The sequence below is a fragment of the Leptonotus elevatus genome, chromosome 13 (genome assembly GCF_054856555.1).
Source record: "Leptonotus elevatus isolate MCC_2025b chromosome 13, RoL_Lele_1.0, whole genome shotgun sequence".
Taxonomy (NCBI): Eukaryota; Metazoa; Chordata; class Actinopteri; order Syngnathiformes; family Syngnathidae; genus Leptonotus; species Leptonotus elevatus.
In genome coordinates this window covers 8,019,754-8,035,727 of record NC_141251.1, presented here as the reverse complement: position 1 = coordinate 8,035,727, position 15,974 = coordinate 8,019,754, and the positions used below count along the sequence as shown (strand labels likewise).

At 41.0% G+C, this 15,974-nt stretch overlaps 1 protein-coding gene across 2 annotated transcripts in view; it reads left to right on the top strand.

Annotated features, from left to right (window-relative positions):
• pdzd8 (PDZ domain containing 8) overlaps positions 1–15,974 on the top strand; it is a 26,660-nt gene extending 10,686 nt beyond the window's left edge. For both annotated transcript variants that reach the window (XM_086093539.1, XM_086093538.1), the window contains 2 exons: positions 10,817–10,979; positions 11,156–15,974. In XM_086093539.1, the coding sequence (XP_085949665.1) occupies positions 10,817–10,979; positions 11,156–13,476 (2,484 nt within the window). In that variant the 3' untranslated portion in view covers positions 13,477–15,974. The remainder of the gene's footprint in view (positions 1–10,816; positions 10,980–11,155) is intronic.

Genomic DNA, 15,974 nt, shown 5'->3' with positions numbered 1-15,974 from the left:
TCTGCGATGAACCTTTCTCCCGTGCACAAACATTATGCACATATAAACACAGCCTTTCACCATCAGGCATTTGTTTGATGTTCCACTTAGGGGGGCCTTTGTGTCTTTAATCTGCCTCCGACACTTGATGAAAGATGCTTGTAGAGAGCAGGCAAGCATATAGACACACAATGAGTGATGTCATCATAGGAGGGAAAAGGTCACTTTCTGCGCAGGATTTGGATCCATTTTTAAACCGGCGTGTATATCCTAACGTTGTGTTCATGTTACACCGTGCATCAAGAATCTGTTCATGTCCAGTTGATGGGTGGAACAAGCACATGCAATTATGCACGTTCCAGGTAATTTAACAGATCCAATGCCATTATTGTCAAATTAAATGTCTTGTTGGCTCTGAACATTTGATTGCACCATTGACCAACCCATTCATCATTTTTCAATTTGATTTTGTGGCAACTGTTTAAAAAAAAAAATCGTGCCCTGTATCCTGAACATTACGGATGTAACAATTTAGCGTATAACTACTTGTTATCATGTTAATAAACAAGCCACAACAGTAGCCATAGTTGGACCAAGCCCTCCGCAGTGATAATGTTGTGTTAGGAAGGTACATAACTATTAACTCATTCACTGCTATAAATTCATCAAAAAAAAGGGGCAAGAGGTGGTTATTTTTTTTAAATTGTAATTAATCGGACGACTAGTTAACTCACGATTAATCACACATTTTATATCTGTTCTAAATGTACAATAAAAAAATTCTGGGTTTTCATATTCTTGTTAACAAAAGTGGAAAAAAATAGTTAAACTAATAAAAAATAGTTCAATTTTTTTTTGACGTTTATAGCCGTCAACGGCAGTAAATTAATAAAAAAAAAAAGGAAAGAAAAGAAAATATAAAAAATGTTGGGGCGTCAGGCGATTAGTTTTTAATCGTAAATTAATCCCATTACTTCACTAGTTAACTCGCGATTAATCACAAATTTCATATCTGTTCTAAATGTGCAATAAAAAAAATCTAGGTTTTCATATTCTCGTTAACAAAAGTGGAAAAAAATGTTAAACCAATAAAAATAGTTGAAATTAATTTTTGGCAGTAAACGAGTTAATACCACTGTAAAAAGGACCCAAGACGAGGTAAAATGAACGTTAGTGGACGTCTTCAGCGGAGAGCATGAAATGCTCCTACACTTTTACCATTTTCTGTCTTTTATTGACACATATTTCTTGCCACTCCGTCAACCCCGTGACAGATAAACATTTATAATAAACAATGCAAAATGCCAATAAAGCTCAAATTTAACCTCTGCAAGTTTAACTCTCCAATTTTTGCTGTGTAGTGTCCCGCAATATTACAAAGTGATGCGAAATTGATACGCTCCCTCCACGCTCCAAAATCATTTTAAAAGTAGACACCTCTTAGAACAGCTTTATCAATACATTCAAACGACTTTACCAAGACGTTTGAACAACTATATCAATAGATTTGACACCTCTACATCAAATTGTGCCGTTATATCAAAATAAGACAAATGAATACACAACAAACGAGCAGCCACGCACACACTGTAATCAGTCGTATTTCTCGGAACAAATCACCATCAAGATCTACTTTGCACTTTTTTGTCATGTGGCTAAATCTGAATTTTAAGTCGTCTTTTCAGCATAGCAAATAGATTTCAAAAGCATTCAGAACAAACGGGTCGTTATGGAGACGCAGGCAAACAAAAAAGGAGCTATGCCTAATTTGCACTTATATGAAAAGCAACAGGGTTTCGGTCGCCCACACGATCCCTTTTTTGTCGTCGTCATTGTACCTGCATTGAGAAATAATGATCTGTCATGGATGTAACCACGATCAATTAAAACAAAAACAAAAAAATACAAGTACTATCATCAGTTGTCTGAATCACTGTCAGGGAAGTAGAGAGGAGACACATTTCCACCGTTATCAATTTGGCATTTGAGCGTTTGCGTCCCTTTTTGAAAGCCAAGGCTTGTCACTCATATAAACACTGAGCCTCCTACCCAAAGCCCCGAATGACGTACCGGAACGATGAAGTCTGTTTCCGTTGAAGCAATCGGACCAATTGACCACGTTATCTTAGTCATCCGCTCTGTGTTAGTTTGTCAACTGTTAGTTTGCTCAACTGATCTCTTAAAAAGCCGGAAGCACTCAAACGACATGATATATTTCATTTGGGTGAGATGATGCCCAGCCCAGCTCTCAAGAGCATTTATAAATCAACTTCTGTATACGGTCAGCGAGGATCATTACTCAAAATAAAAACGGATGCGATATTTCAAAAGAAGACAAATAAGTAGTTGCTTTAGTAGATGCTTTCAAATCAAATTGAGATGGGAGATCCTGCCTATTTCTCAGATAGCATTTCAAAAGGTGGCAAAAGGTCACGCGGTGGTTAAATAAGAAAAGGCCACGTGATACTAAAAAAGGATGCTCATTGAAACTGCTGAAAGGCGTTAAGATCATTAGTAAGCTGTGCTCACTGCTCAGGAATAGAAAGAGCAAAAGACGGATGTAAGAAAAAAGGGTATTTGTATTGTGAAGTACGTGCAGCCAAGTACGTGACTGACGATTCATCAGTGTAGGTATTCGAAGGGCCCAAGTTAACGGTCAACGACCAAGGCAGCATGTCATTTCCTGACTAATGAGACCACATACTAAAGGATCAACAGAAAGCTTTCTGAATGAAAATAGCAGGAAACCTATAATGCGGTTGCGCCTCGCGCTGTCATGTACAAAGCGCCAGCTCAATTTACCTCCCCCCTTGAGGAGAATTGATCAGGGAAAGAAGCGATTAGAAGCAAACAAAAACATGTTGCCGGGAAAATCTCTCATCTTTTAATGTAATTTTCACCGTGCTGCTACCGATTGTCAAAGAGAATTAGAATAGGGCCTATAATTGGCACGGAAAAATGGAAACGGACGATGGGTGTGTCATCTGTCAATCGCCACACAAAATGGAAAATGACCACAGGTGATGGGATCTGTCGGAGCAGACTAACACATTTTATAATTGTTCAAACCATTGTTGGTCGACTATTCTAGAACAGATGTATGTATGTGAGGGGAAAACAATAGGGGTGGGAATCTTTGAATGTCTCACGGTTCGATTCGACTCCGATTTTTGGGTGTGCAATTCGATTCAAAATCGATTTTCGATTAATAGCGATTTTTGCTTCAGAATGATTTGATTGACAATGATTTTTGCTTCAATTTGTAGATGTTCAAGAAATCGTAATGATCTACTGCAGTCTGACTCGCTAATGCTAATTAGTGCTCTACTCGCGGCACTTTTATCACTCAAAAGAACAGTTGCACGCCGAAAAAACAAAAACTTTTATTGCAATAACTTGATCGAGACTTTTCCCTTCTACTCTCTAATGTGGCTGCAACTTAACAGTGTATGAGACCGCGTGGAATTAACTACACTGCCCCTAAGTGGCCAAATCGGGTACAACATGAACAGCGCTCCCAATAAAGGCACACACAAACAAAGGGAAGACAGTATAAAATAATTTAAATAAAATCGATTTTGGGACATTTAAAATCGATTCTGAATCGTACTAATTGAGAATTGCGATTCTTATGAGAATCTTCTTTTTTTTTTGGCACACCCCTAGAAAACAATATTTTCTTTTTTTTGTTAATTTCCCCGCAGTCAATCAAGGAAATTTTGTTCGTGTCAATATGTAATTCAAGTAGGATTTTGTAAATATTAAATGAAACAATAATTCCCTTAAAATTTAAATCAAAGAATGCATAGAGGAGGCAGTTGGCAATTTGGTATACGCGCAAGTCAAGTCAACAATGAAGTCAAGGGCCACATACACTTATAGTTTCAACGTCCCTTTTTGAACAGTACGTGAATGTTATTTAAAAAATGTATTCGAATATTCAAATGGAGTGATGTGGAAATTTGATTGCTTCAAATGTTCCAGAATTGATTGCTTTGTGTAGCTTGACACCTGCCTGTATCATTAGGTCTAAGTACACATATCCCACATTGTGTGACATCACGGATAACCGGTATAATAGGTGCTGACGTAAACACCTGGGCAGTTACTGGCCATGCATCCCACCCCTCAACCTCCTCATCAGAACAAGGGTTGCTAATTGGATATGGCAGGGAATTGCTGTGTACTTGCCTCGCAGCGACTCGTACCCTATAACCATACACAAATCGATCTGACATGTGGTATTAGATTAAATTACCAAGCAGCGCAGTGACAGGGAAAAAAAATGTGCTCAACCTCCACCACTATATCTCACACGCACCCTCCCGAACCTGCTGTAGAGCAGCGGGGTGATGTTCAGCCAACCAACATGAGATGCTCCACATCCGAGCTCTGTCAAGCTCCCGCAACAAAACGCATCCCGAATGACCAGTGTTAAGAATTTTACTTTATAAAAGTAACTGAAGCGTTCCTACATATGTTATTGTGATTTTTATTCTCCACTTTTTTTTTTTTTTTTGCCGTGAAACAACTCCCACATAATACTTCCGATTTACACCGTTCAAATTTCAACTTGCCTCAAAAATTCACGCCTCCCGGGCTGCATATATTGTCTGATTTCACATTATTTCCGGTTTTTGCACAATTTAACGTGAAATATTTTTTCCCATTCATTTTCAATGGGACAGACATTGACACTTTCCACGCCCACTTCCATACTTATTAGAGGTGTGAATTGCCAAGTACCTGGCGATTCGATTTGTACCGCGATTCATAGGTCACGATTCGATTCGATACCGATTAATCCCGATACGAATCTATAAATTGATTATTGTGATTTTTTTTCTTCTTTTTTTTACCTCAAATTTAGAAAATACTAATCAGTAAACTTGTACATGTCAACTGTAAGATTTGTATGAAAATGTATTTATTTATCTGAAAATTCAGGTTGCAGTCTGTTTCATGTTTGAACAGCACTGAAATAAAATATTAAGGCTTAATGTTCCATTAATATAACATTCTTCCATACTTAATGTGTGAATCCTAACCCTAAGTAAAGACGTTTTGTTGAATATTCCCATAAAAAAAAAAATCGATTTGGCCGCATATCGAATCGATTTGAGAATTGCGCGCTGCAATTTTGCGATATATTGCCGAATCGATTTTTTCTAACACACCTAATACTAATCATTACCACCTGTCTGACACTGCTCAGTGGGGTGGTTGGTAAATTGCATTGTGCATTTTTTCCCCATTTTTAAATTCTTGAGTAGTCACTAATACTGATACCAAGTACCGTTACCGCGTGTGCGTTAGATTTATTAATATTTCCCAAAACAATGACAGATCATTTTAAAGAAAGACCTATTAATACCAATGTAGCATTTTTTCCTTCATCGTATGAAATTAATGACAATTTTATATTCTCATAATTTCTAGTTCCTGGTCGTAAGAGGGCAGTCGATACTGGTATCGGCCACCGTCATGAGTACCGATACCTTGAAATAAGGCAGTAAAAATATTTTCTCAAACATACTTTTATAATAATTTTACATTCCCGACATGAGGACATGTTGACTTGCTGATACATTTGAAGTCATATCTGGATTTCCTATCAATGCATATGTAGCGCTCTAACAGATGCCGCAAATGTATTTTTATATCAGTACCGGTAGTAATTGAGATCAAAGCAATACTAGTGTCTGTCCTGGAGGTAAAAGAGACAACTCTAAAGTAGTGGTTGGCCGCCATTTGAACATATTAACCTTTCATTTGTTCTCAGTGGCAGCGCAGATAAAAGAGAGGCTGCATTTGCCGAAACAAATGGCAAATTGTTCCATTTACATCCTGTTAGCAGGTGCTCCTGAGTTCTTCCTTTTCCTGCTCCGAGACACGAAACCAGGAGCTGCTTGCTGCCTGTGTCAATTGTCAACGTTGATGTGGTTAGTTAACTGCTGCTGCTGCTCACCCGAGAAGAAGCGCCACTTCTCCAAAAGTAAACTCTGCTATTTAGACAATACCAAAATTGGGGCAGATTTCATTTATATCTCACTTTATTTAATTTTGCTATTAGCTTATTTTTTTTATCATTGTTATTATGTTTTTTGTTTGTTTGACATTTTACGATGATCCCCAGTTTTTTTTTTTTTTTTTTTTAAATGAAACGAGAAAAGTTGGTGATCTTCGTAATTTTATCATTTGCAACGTGAGTTGTTTTGTAGCGTGTTTAACAGTTTGCTCTTCGGATCAACTTCCACGTAGATAAAGGCACAATGGTGTCATTGTTGCCAGTCGCGCAGCTGCACACACAACTACACTACCGCACTAATGAATGCTGCTCAGCACCTACGGGGCTGATGGCAGCTGTTCATACAATAAGGGACGGCATATTTTTCCGAACGTCGCTAGGTGTTGTAAAGCCCTGTAGAAAATGTCCTCAGCCGTGTTCATTTGAATAAGGGAAATTGACAATATGTTGAACCTACCTTGATCGTTTGATAGAGTTGAGAGACTCAGCATTTTTGCTTTCTTCAGTGCGCAAGAAAGCAACAGTTGCGACAGGACAACTTGTGGCCGCTTCACCATGGCAACGCGCCTGCTCACAATCTCCAGAGCATCTGACAGTGTTTAGAGCATCGCAGAGCAACATCCCTGCTCGCAACCTTTTTTTTTCCAAGCTTAAGGGGAAACCATTCAGGGGCAGCAAAAGAACCGTATATGAAAGTAAATACTAGGGGTGTGCAAAAAAATCGATTCTCATCAGAATTGCGATTCTCAATTATCAATTTTAAATGTCCCCAAATCGATTTTATTTAAATTATTTTATACTGTCTTGCCTTTGTCTGTGTGTGCCTTTATTGGGAGCGCTGTTCATGTTGCACCCGATTTGGCCAGTTAGGGGCAGTGTGGTTCCACGCGGTCTCATACGCTGTTAAATTGTAGCCAGATTAGAGAGTAGAAGGAAAAAGTCACGATCAAGTTATTCCAATAAGTCTTTTTTTTTTTTTTTTGCAGTGTGGAGCCGTTCTTTTGAGTGATAAAAGTGCCGCGAGTAGCGCGCTAATTAGCATTAAGGAGTCAGACTGGAGCAGATCGTTACAATTCCTTGCACATCTGTGGATTGAAGCAAAAAACATTGTCAGTCAAATCATTTTGAATCAAAAATCGTCCTTAATCAAAAATCGATTCGGAATCGAATCGTGAGACGTTCAAAGATTCCCACCCCTAGTAAATACGTATGGTCCAGCGTGTCAGGGCCACAGACTTTAATAAGCCCATCATCGGGGCTTCACCTTTTTATCATCTTACATCTACAGAGGAGCAATGCGAGAGGAGGAAGAAATATTTTGGGAAAATGAGTCGAGCCTTTTCGATCTCCTAATTTCATGGAGACGTCTATTAAAGTTGACGTCACATCATTCCTGCGTGTAATAAATAAACCGTCTGCGTTGCTAAATTCCTAATATCACCACGAATGTCAAATTCATGCTTAACGTTTCCAGTGGGATTCAATTAAAGTCACAACTGTTATTGCCGAACGGATGTTGGACTTTTGATGACGTGTAGCCTAGGTTGGATATGCTGTATGTGACCTGGCCATTCAGAAGAAGGTCGCATTGCAAAAATGTGGATACGTATCCGATCTAGGGCCACATGTCAAAGTGACCCAGGTCAGATATATGAAAAAATTCGAATTGAGCCGTTCAGGGGAAGAAAAAAAAAATCAAATTTCGTTAGAGCAATCGCCACTAATGTGTCACATGAAAAATGGAAGATAGTCGAGGTTTGCATGATCTGGTATTTGCTAAAATGTAACTTCAAGTGTCTTGTACTGATTTTGGTGGTGAAACTCCTCTTCCACTCTCCGGTCCCTTAGTGACATAATTTTGCCGTATGTTTCGTTGGATCCAGATTTGAAGGTGGAGTGTTTTTTTGTTTCTGCCAGCACACTTTCAAGTAATGGTCTGCGTGATGTGAAGCTGAAGAGGCCTTTAGCCTCCGCATTCTCTCCACAGTGAAATGTTGTTATCGTCTTTATGGAAGAGCTGTAACAAAGCCAGATCACATTAGACGTGGCCTGGAGGCAGACACGCACGCACTCACACAAAAGCCATAAATGCTGAGTAAAAAGACATTTTGTAGCCAGGCAGAAGTCATCAAGGTTTTCTTCATCTCAACAGTAAATTGTAAAGGTAATTTTGGGATTTGCGGCATGACGTTTATTGGCCTGTGCCGCGACATGTGATTTATACGGCAACACCTACTTTCTGTCCATACCTGCATTTCGTTCAATGTTTACACGATGCACCTGCCACCATCCACGCACACAAATCTCTACCTCAACAGTCACTTCACACTAAATTGCATCTTTCCTTTCTTTGTTTTTTTTTTCTTTTTCTTTTTCTCCGGAGCGGGTCACATATAGTGCGGGACTATATAGTGAATGAGGGGGTTAAGGGTGGACATTGGGATACATCCATGTTCTTCCTTGGTTGCAACAGCTTGCCTGCATTTTAGCCCTGCCCCCAAAAAATCAGTACTGAAGGGAATTGTTCTCTAAAACACATAAATGACATTGAAAAGTCTTTAACGTTCTTAAGAATGTTTCTTTTTAAACATTTGTTTAGGTGTGATTTTTATTCAATATTAATTTTCAACATTTAAAAGTCATCATTACTTAAGTACATTTTTATATTCCTATATACAAATATGGCATTCATGTTAACTGTGCATGATGTAACAAATTTTTCCCTATTAAATAAAAACATTCATCTTAATATGTTAAATATGGCTTGTGTTCATACATTCTAAATGGACATATTTGACATTTGAGTTTAATCTTGTTATTTAATGGGAACAAGTGTTTTATCAAATAAAAGGAAGACTATTTATCTCTTTTTCCTTTGCTGATCCCAAAAATGATCTGATCCGCGATTCAAATCCGTAATCTGATCCAAACCATTTTTTTTTTAATCCATTGCACCGAGTGATTAATACTTAGTGAGACAAATAAAAATGTGTGTTGTAAAAAAAAGGTGCATCAATATACATAAATTAAAAATGCATCAATAATAGTTTTATAATCGAATCGTTGCCCCTGAATCGTAATTGAATCCTGGGGTGTCATGTGGGAAATATTCACCTGGCAATACCCCGTTTCAACTTCACCATTGATGATGTGGAAAATGGAGAGCGTGCACACAGAAAATGGCAACTACAGTAATTTCTGGACTATAAGCCGCTACTTTTTTCACTTGCATTTGAAACTGCGGCTTATACAAAGGTGCGGATTATCCATCAGATCACAAGGGGGCGCACTATAAAAGAAGCGCGAGAGCATCAGGCAGAGCAAAACAAACCAAGTGAGCCCAAATACAGTAGGAGAGACAGGACGAGAGCGGGACAATTTTGCGCCATCATTATGAAAAAGGACGTAGCGGGAACCCGGTGCGGTAACGTTAAAACACCTGCGGCTTACAGTCGGGTGCGGCTTATCTGTGTAATAAACTCGAGTATTCCCCAAATGTAGCTAGTGCGGCTTATAGTCAGATGTGCCTTATAGTCCAGAAATGACCTGGCTGTAACCAGCAGAATCACGGTTGGCTCAACTAGTTTGTGATCAGCTACGGGAAGAATAACTACTTTCGCTGTCCTCAAACACTGACACAGATTTTATGGGCAGTGTTATTCAGCATCAAAAACACGTCTTTACGGCTGCTGTTTTTTTTGTTCGCTAAATATCCTGGAATAATCAACATGAATGATGGTAAAAGGCAACCAAGTAAACATATTCACTTACTACTACTTCTACCGTTATTGAAGTGAATCTCATCTATGCTAAGTGGTGACGCCATGTTTCTCTTTTGATGAGCATGGATCAGGATCAAGACTGTCCGTCATCCACTGAGCCCCTCTCAACCCTTCCCCCTTGCCAGCTTGTGTAGATCAACAGCTTATTCATGCCAAGCCTAACTCAATCACAGACTTCCACCAGAACCATAACGAATTACTGCAGGGGAAATTACAGTCATTTGTCTCAGCCGAGCCACGTCGTATTGGCTCTCCTTTTCTGTCTTTTTATACCAGGGCACCTGTACCATTTTCATCCTCTTTCTCCTCCTCCTCCTCCTCCTCCACATTGCGTTGGGCTCTTTTGTCAGCTATCATATTTGACTACAGTAACCCGCCGGTCGGCACAGACCATGCCGACATGACTGTATATGGACACGCTCTTGGGCTTGAAGCAGGTCACCTCTGCATCGCAACAGTTGTAATGTGGGATATGTGACTTGTGAGCTGTGGCTGTCATTAAGGCAGGCGGGGGTGGGGTTTAATTGCAGCCCTTTCATCTCACACGGAATTGCCACTTTCAGTTTGAGTCAGAGAAGGAGAAGATGTCAGTGGTTGACTCCAAGCTTTTTTTTGTCACTGCTCAAAAGTCAGCTATAAAAACACCTACCGAAACGAAGATTAGAGTCTCTTCCTTCATCAGCAAAAAAAAAAGTATTTGTATCTCTATCTGTTTCCATTTTGCAGCAATTAGCATTAGAATATCGCTAAATTTCATCATTATTCAAAAACCTGTTGAAAACACTGGCAAAAAGAGCTTGTTGCAACACGGCCCTGGGCGATCTCTTATACTCTGCTGTCACCTGCTGGCCATTTTTTGTAATAACTATTATTGCTTTAAGCGAGCTAAGCCTTCTGTATGCTCCAGCATAAAAAAAAAACATAAAAACATATAAATATGTTTTTGGGAGTGAAGGACAAAGTAATAAAAAACGTATTTGCTTGAATGAGTTAATTTTAACCAGTCTTTTCTTTTTTTACATTACAGACAGAGGTGATCAAGGGTCCGTGTGGCAGCGTGGGAATGACCTTCAGGCATGTGCCTGCCAGTGAGGGCGATGCGGTCCATGTAAGCATCGAGACGGTGACTCCTAACTCCCCCGCAGCCTTGGCAGACTTGCAGCGAGGTGATCGCCTCATCGCAATCGGAGGTTTGAGATGGCTTATTTGACATTGGTCTTTGTAGAAGGCATTGTTAAGTTTCAATACAAATTTGACTCGGAGATAATCTGGTTATCAAAACAAACGTAATGTCGAAGCAAAGGTCATTAATGAATGTTTTTTTATTCCGTTTTTCAGTATATTAATTGACGTCAATTTTCGGCAGGTGTCAAAGTGACATCGTCGGTTCAAGTGCCCAAACTTCTGAAGCAGGCTGGAGAGAGGGTAGTGGTCCTGTATGAGAGGCCGGTCCGCCACCAGACTCCGTCCCTCGGAAGCCTGGGAACTCTTCAGGAGGGATTTGGACAGCTGGAAGAACCGGGCTTCATATCCCAGCCGGGGGGATATGAAGAGGACCCGGCCCCCATCACCACTCTGTCTGACATAACTGACAGTAAAGACATGGACTCTGAATTTGAAGAGTTGCTTGTCGACTCCAAACCCAGCCACAATGTTGGCCCCAGCAGCACCAGTGAAAATAAGGATGATTTCTTACTTACAGTAAACCAAAGCCCCAAAAAAACTGTGGCCAACTTGGCTTCGAAACCTCTTGGGACGATATCACCCATCCTCAGCCGTAAGCTAAACCTCGTGGGCCTCCAATCACCACTAAAGCCCCAACCTAAAGAATCACCAAAGCCCTCACGACAGAAGACGAGCAATGATCCAGGAGATAGTTTGCAGCGCCCCACGATACCGCCTCCACCCCCACCATCCCGCCCCCCAGTGCCACCAAGACCTCAAATACGGTTGTCGTCTGCCAGCTCAGAAACCCTTTCTTCCGAAAGTGTTGATTCGACAACAAACACAACTTCTGTAATATCGACTGCGACAACCACGCTGAGTGCTTCTGAGAAATCTCCTGAAAAAGCTCCTCCCACTGGAGCCAATGAAGATGGCGGCGAAAAGACTTGTGTCAAACCGAGTGAGGGGAAGTCCACCAGGCCGTCAGAGTCCAGCGATGATATTTCAATCCCATCCTTCACAAGTATCAAGGCTGACCAGGCGAAGGACAAAGTTTCCGAAGGTTCCTGCAGCACACGGGACAGTCTCGAAGAGCACTCCTTCTGGGAATCCCCCGAAACCATGTTCCGTAACCAGACAACACGTTGGCCCAAGGCCTCTGTTGTGTTTGAGGTGGACAGCAACCATAAGTACCTTAATGTGGCCCTTTGGTGTAAAGATCCCTTTAAGCTGGGCAGTTTGTTGTGCCTGGGTCATGCCAGCCTCCAGCTGGAGCATGTAGCCCTTGAATGTATGGCAACATCTTCAGCAGAATATCAGAGCACATTTCGGCTTGGGCCTCCACAGCCGAGAGCTAACGTCAGCCGCACCGCACTACGCAGCCTCAGCACCCACAAAGGCTTCAATGAGAAGTTGTGTTATGGGGATGCTACTCTCAATTTCTGTTACCTATCGGGGGATGATTTGGACTATCCTGGATTGGCAGAGAGGGAGCGTGAAGGGAGTCTCCATGATGAAGATCTAAGAGAGCGGGAGAGGGAACATATCTCCACAGCCCCGCGTGACGACTTGGCCTACGGTGGCATGCAGCTAGTTGAGGTTCGCCACAACTTCCAGGACACTCAGTTCCAAAACCCTACCTGGTGTGAATATTGCAAAAAGAAAGTTTGGACCAAGGCGGCGTCGCAGTGTATGATCTGCGCCTACGTTTGCCACAAGAAATGCCAGGAAAAATGCCTGGCTGAAAATCCCTTCTGCGTGGCAGCGACTGAACGTCGAGGAGCTGACCCCGAGGCCAAGTCCACCATCAATCGGGCCACCACTGGCTTAACCCGCCATATAATCAACACCAGCTCCCGTCTGCTTAACCTGCGCCAGGCCCCCAAGACACGCCTGGTTGAGCAGGTCACGGACGCAGTGCCCGGAGCAGTGGATCCTTCCCCCAAACATACCCCAAACACCTCAGACAATGAGAGCAGTGATACCGAGACCTACCCAAGTGGCGCCAGCCCTTCCAAGCAACCCGCCGGCAGCGGGGGAAGCAGCAAACTCGTTCGCAAGGAGGGCGGTTTAGATGACAGCGTGTTCATTGCCGTGAAGGAGATCGGCCGCGACCTCTACCGAGGTTTGCCCACAGATGAACGTTCCCAAAAACTTGAGCTGATGCTGGACAAGCTGCAGCAGGAAATCGATCAGGAGTTGGAGCACAACAACGCTCTCCTGATAGAGAGGGAGACCGGCGATCCCAGGCGCAAGGTCCTCATTAGTTCGGCCCTTTCCAAGTCCAGCGAAAGACTCCAGGCGCTCACTCTGCTCATGATCCACTACCGCGCGGGCATTGAGGACTTGGAGTCGGTGGAGAGCACCTCTCCTTCGGAGCAACAGTGTTTTAAGGGCAAAGGCGATGGCCTCGAGGAGGAGGCCCTGATGGGAGCAGAGGTCTACGACATCTGCAGCCCGGTGGACTTGCAACTGTTGGATGACATCACCGAGGAGCAGATCTGCGTGGAGGCGCTCCACTAAACCAGACTGGAAAGCAGAAAAAGTTGGAACATTTTGGATCTGTGCCCCTTGGTTGGTTTGTTTGTTTGTTTTTTTGGATGGGAGGGTTAGCTCACTATTTGAAAGGGGGATACCGTCCATTCTTTTTTAAGTCCTCGACGAAATACATGAAGGAATTCCCTCCGACTTGGTTGCACCTGTTAATGCTTTTATTTTGCACTGTGTCCATGCTTTAGGTTTCAAAGGGAAACACCACAACGTTCATTCAAGATATTTTTCTGAGGACTCAAAGTGTCTTTGTAAAACTTGATCCTTCTCAATGATGTTTTCACTCGCCGCTATTTTTGTGTGCAATGAAAATAATTGTTCGGTAGTAATTTACTGTAAAGGTCAAAACGGCTGCAGCGTGGGGGCGAGAAACATCCTTAAACGTAAGCTTTCTTACCTTTTTGTTTGAAGCACTTTTAAATGCAGACCTTTTTAATATTCAGAAATCAGTCCCTTCTTTGGGGGGTTTTAGCAGCTGCACAATAAATGCAATGGGTGTTAAGTTTTCATTTCAGTTACATCACCTCAGCCAAACATGTTTCATATAAACCATACATGTTTTTCATGAAGATTTAAAGGAGTTATTGTCCTGTTCTTTGTTAAATATTTTTAAATAATATTTCATAAATATGTGAATAACTTGGTGGATTTTTGATTGTTTTGTTCCTATTTCCAAATTATATTTGACCCATATTTGAAGCTTATGTGTTTTTTCTGTTTTCAGTTTACATTTATGTGTGAAGAAAATAATACTTAAAAAAAAAAGGTTTCTGTATGATGTTGTACATGCGGTGTGAGTGCCAGATATGTGTTTCTCAAATAGTTTTTTGTTACCCTATTATTTGCAGACATTGAGTATTCTTGTCTTCAGCCCTAACGAGCCATCAGCTCCCTAAATGTTATTCTCTTATTCATTTTCTCTGAAAGCTCCTGGAGAGTCACTGGATAGTTTTTTTTTTTTTTTTTTTTTTTTTTTTTTTTTACACAAAACTCTATTATTGCTGTGGTTACTGCCAACTTAGTGCCACTTCAAGTCTCCGCAAATACTGGTTGATTCAAACATGAGCTAGTTTGCTATCTTTTGGTTAGAATTGTCATGTTAAACAACAAAAAGTCAAATGTCATCTACAATGTGAGGCACAAAATAAAAAGCCTATTTGAGTAATCACCGGCTGAAACACTTTTACAGCATTTGGGATGAGAGTGTAAAAGCAGTTTAAACATAATGCTGTAAAACCGAAGTCCATTTATTTTCTAGGATTTCTAGGTTGACTAAGCTGCTAATGTTCAGTCTTTGTCTAGATGAGTTGAACTCCAATTGTAACTGGGTTAATGCTTTGCAGGTTATTGATCTGGCTTACACCTGAAGAAACGTTCATAATCTTTCCAGCCTCTATCATCTTCTACAGCAGCTATTTAATCACTTACAATCACGTTGGTCCAATTCATATTTGACTGTGAACTGATCGAGAGGAACTATTTTGCCCTTTTGATCCACGTCATTGTCCAAAACCGGCGAGAAAGTTGTGTGAGGTTTGAGTGATTTTCTTTTTAAGTTTCTTCCAAAACTTTTGCACCTTGGAAATTCTCATCAGGTGTTGTTCAAGGTCATGTTGGATGATGGAGCACAGTTAGGTAATGACTAATTCTGAGGTCTCAGTGACATTTAAGTACACATTTGTTTCAATGAAGCAATTAGCAAGTCATGATATTGCGTTATTCAAAACGTGAATGAACGAACGTTTGCAATCTTACTCAATAGTACTATCATTGACTTTTTGTTAAAAATCTCCAATTTCCACAGTAACTTCAATGTTTGTCAAACTAAAGTGTAACAGCCCTCTAATTAATGCAGGTCTACCTTTTATTCTCATATTAGTACATTTAAACTTCTGAGTTACATGGGATTGACGGACATCTGAAAAAGCAACGCCTGCATAACTGTCAATGCTGCAGAGGCAGACGGATTAGAAAGTACCCGCTTGACCACCTTTTGATTATTTTCTTATCCTGGACGCCTCACAAATTTTGCTTGTTGCTTTTGTATACTGGCTGAATGGTTTCTATACATGTCTCAGTTTGTCACTGTACATTCAGATTTGTGCAATATTCTTATGTTGGACATGAAGCTAATGGCTATATAATTTCTTTTGTCTTCTTTTGTCATTTGAGCTGTGTATCCTGTGTACCTGACTGTGTCTCTAATGAAGTCATGCGGTCTGTCAGAAACCTGAGAGGTGACATTTTCACTGTAAAACTCACTTTTAGGCCTGCCAAGCTTTGCTTTTGCCTCTGCTGCTGTTACAATGTGATCAATCGACCACACTACTGTTTCTCACTTGCTTGTGCCCATCACAGCTTTTCAGCAGGTACGGTCTTCATATGGTAGGGATGTTGTGCACAGTTTTTTTCTGAAGGTTCATGTAATGAAGCTTTATTGTACTTATCCTAAATAAACAAGCTTGAATTTA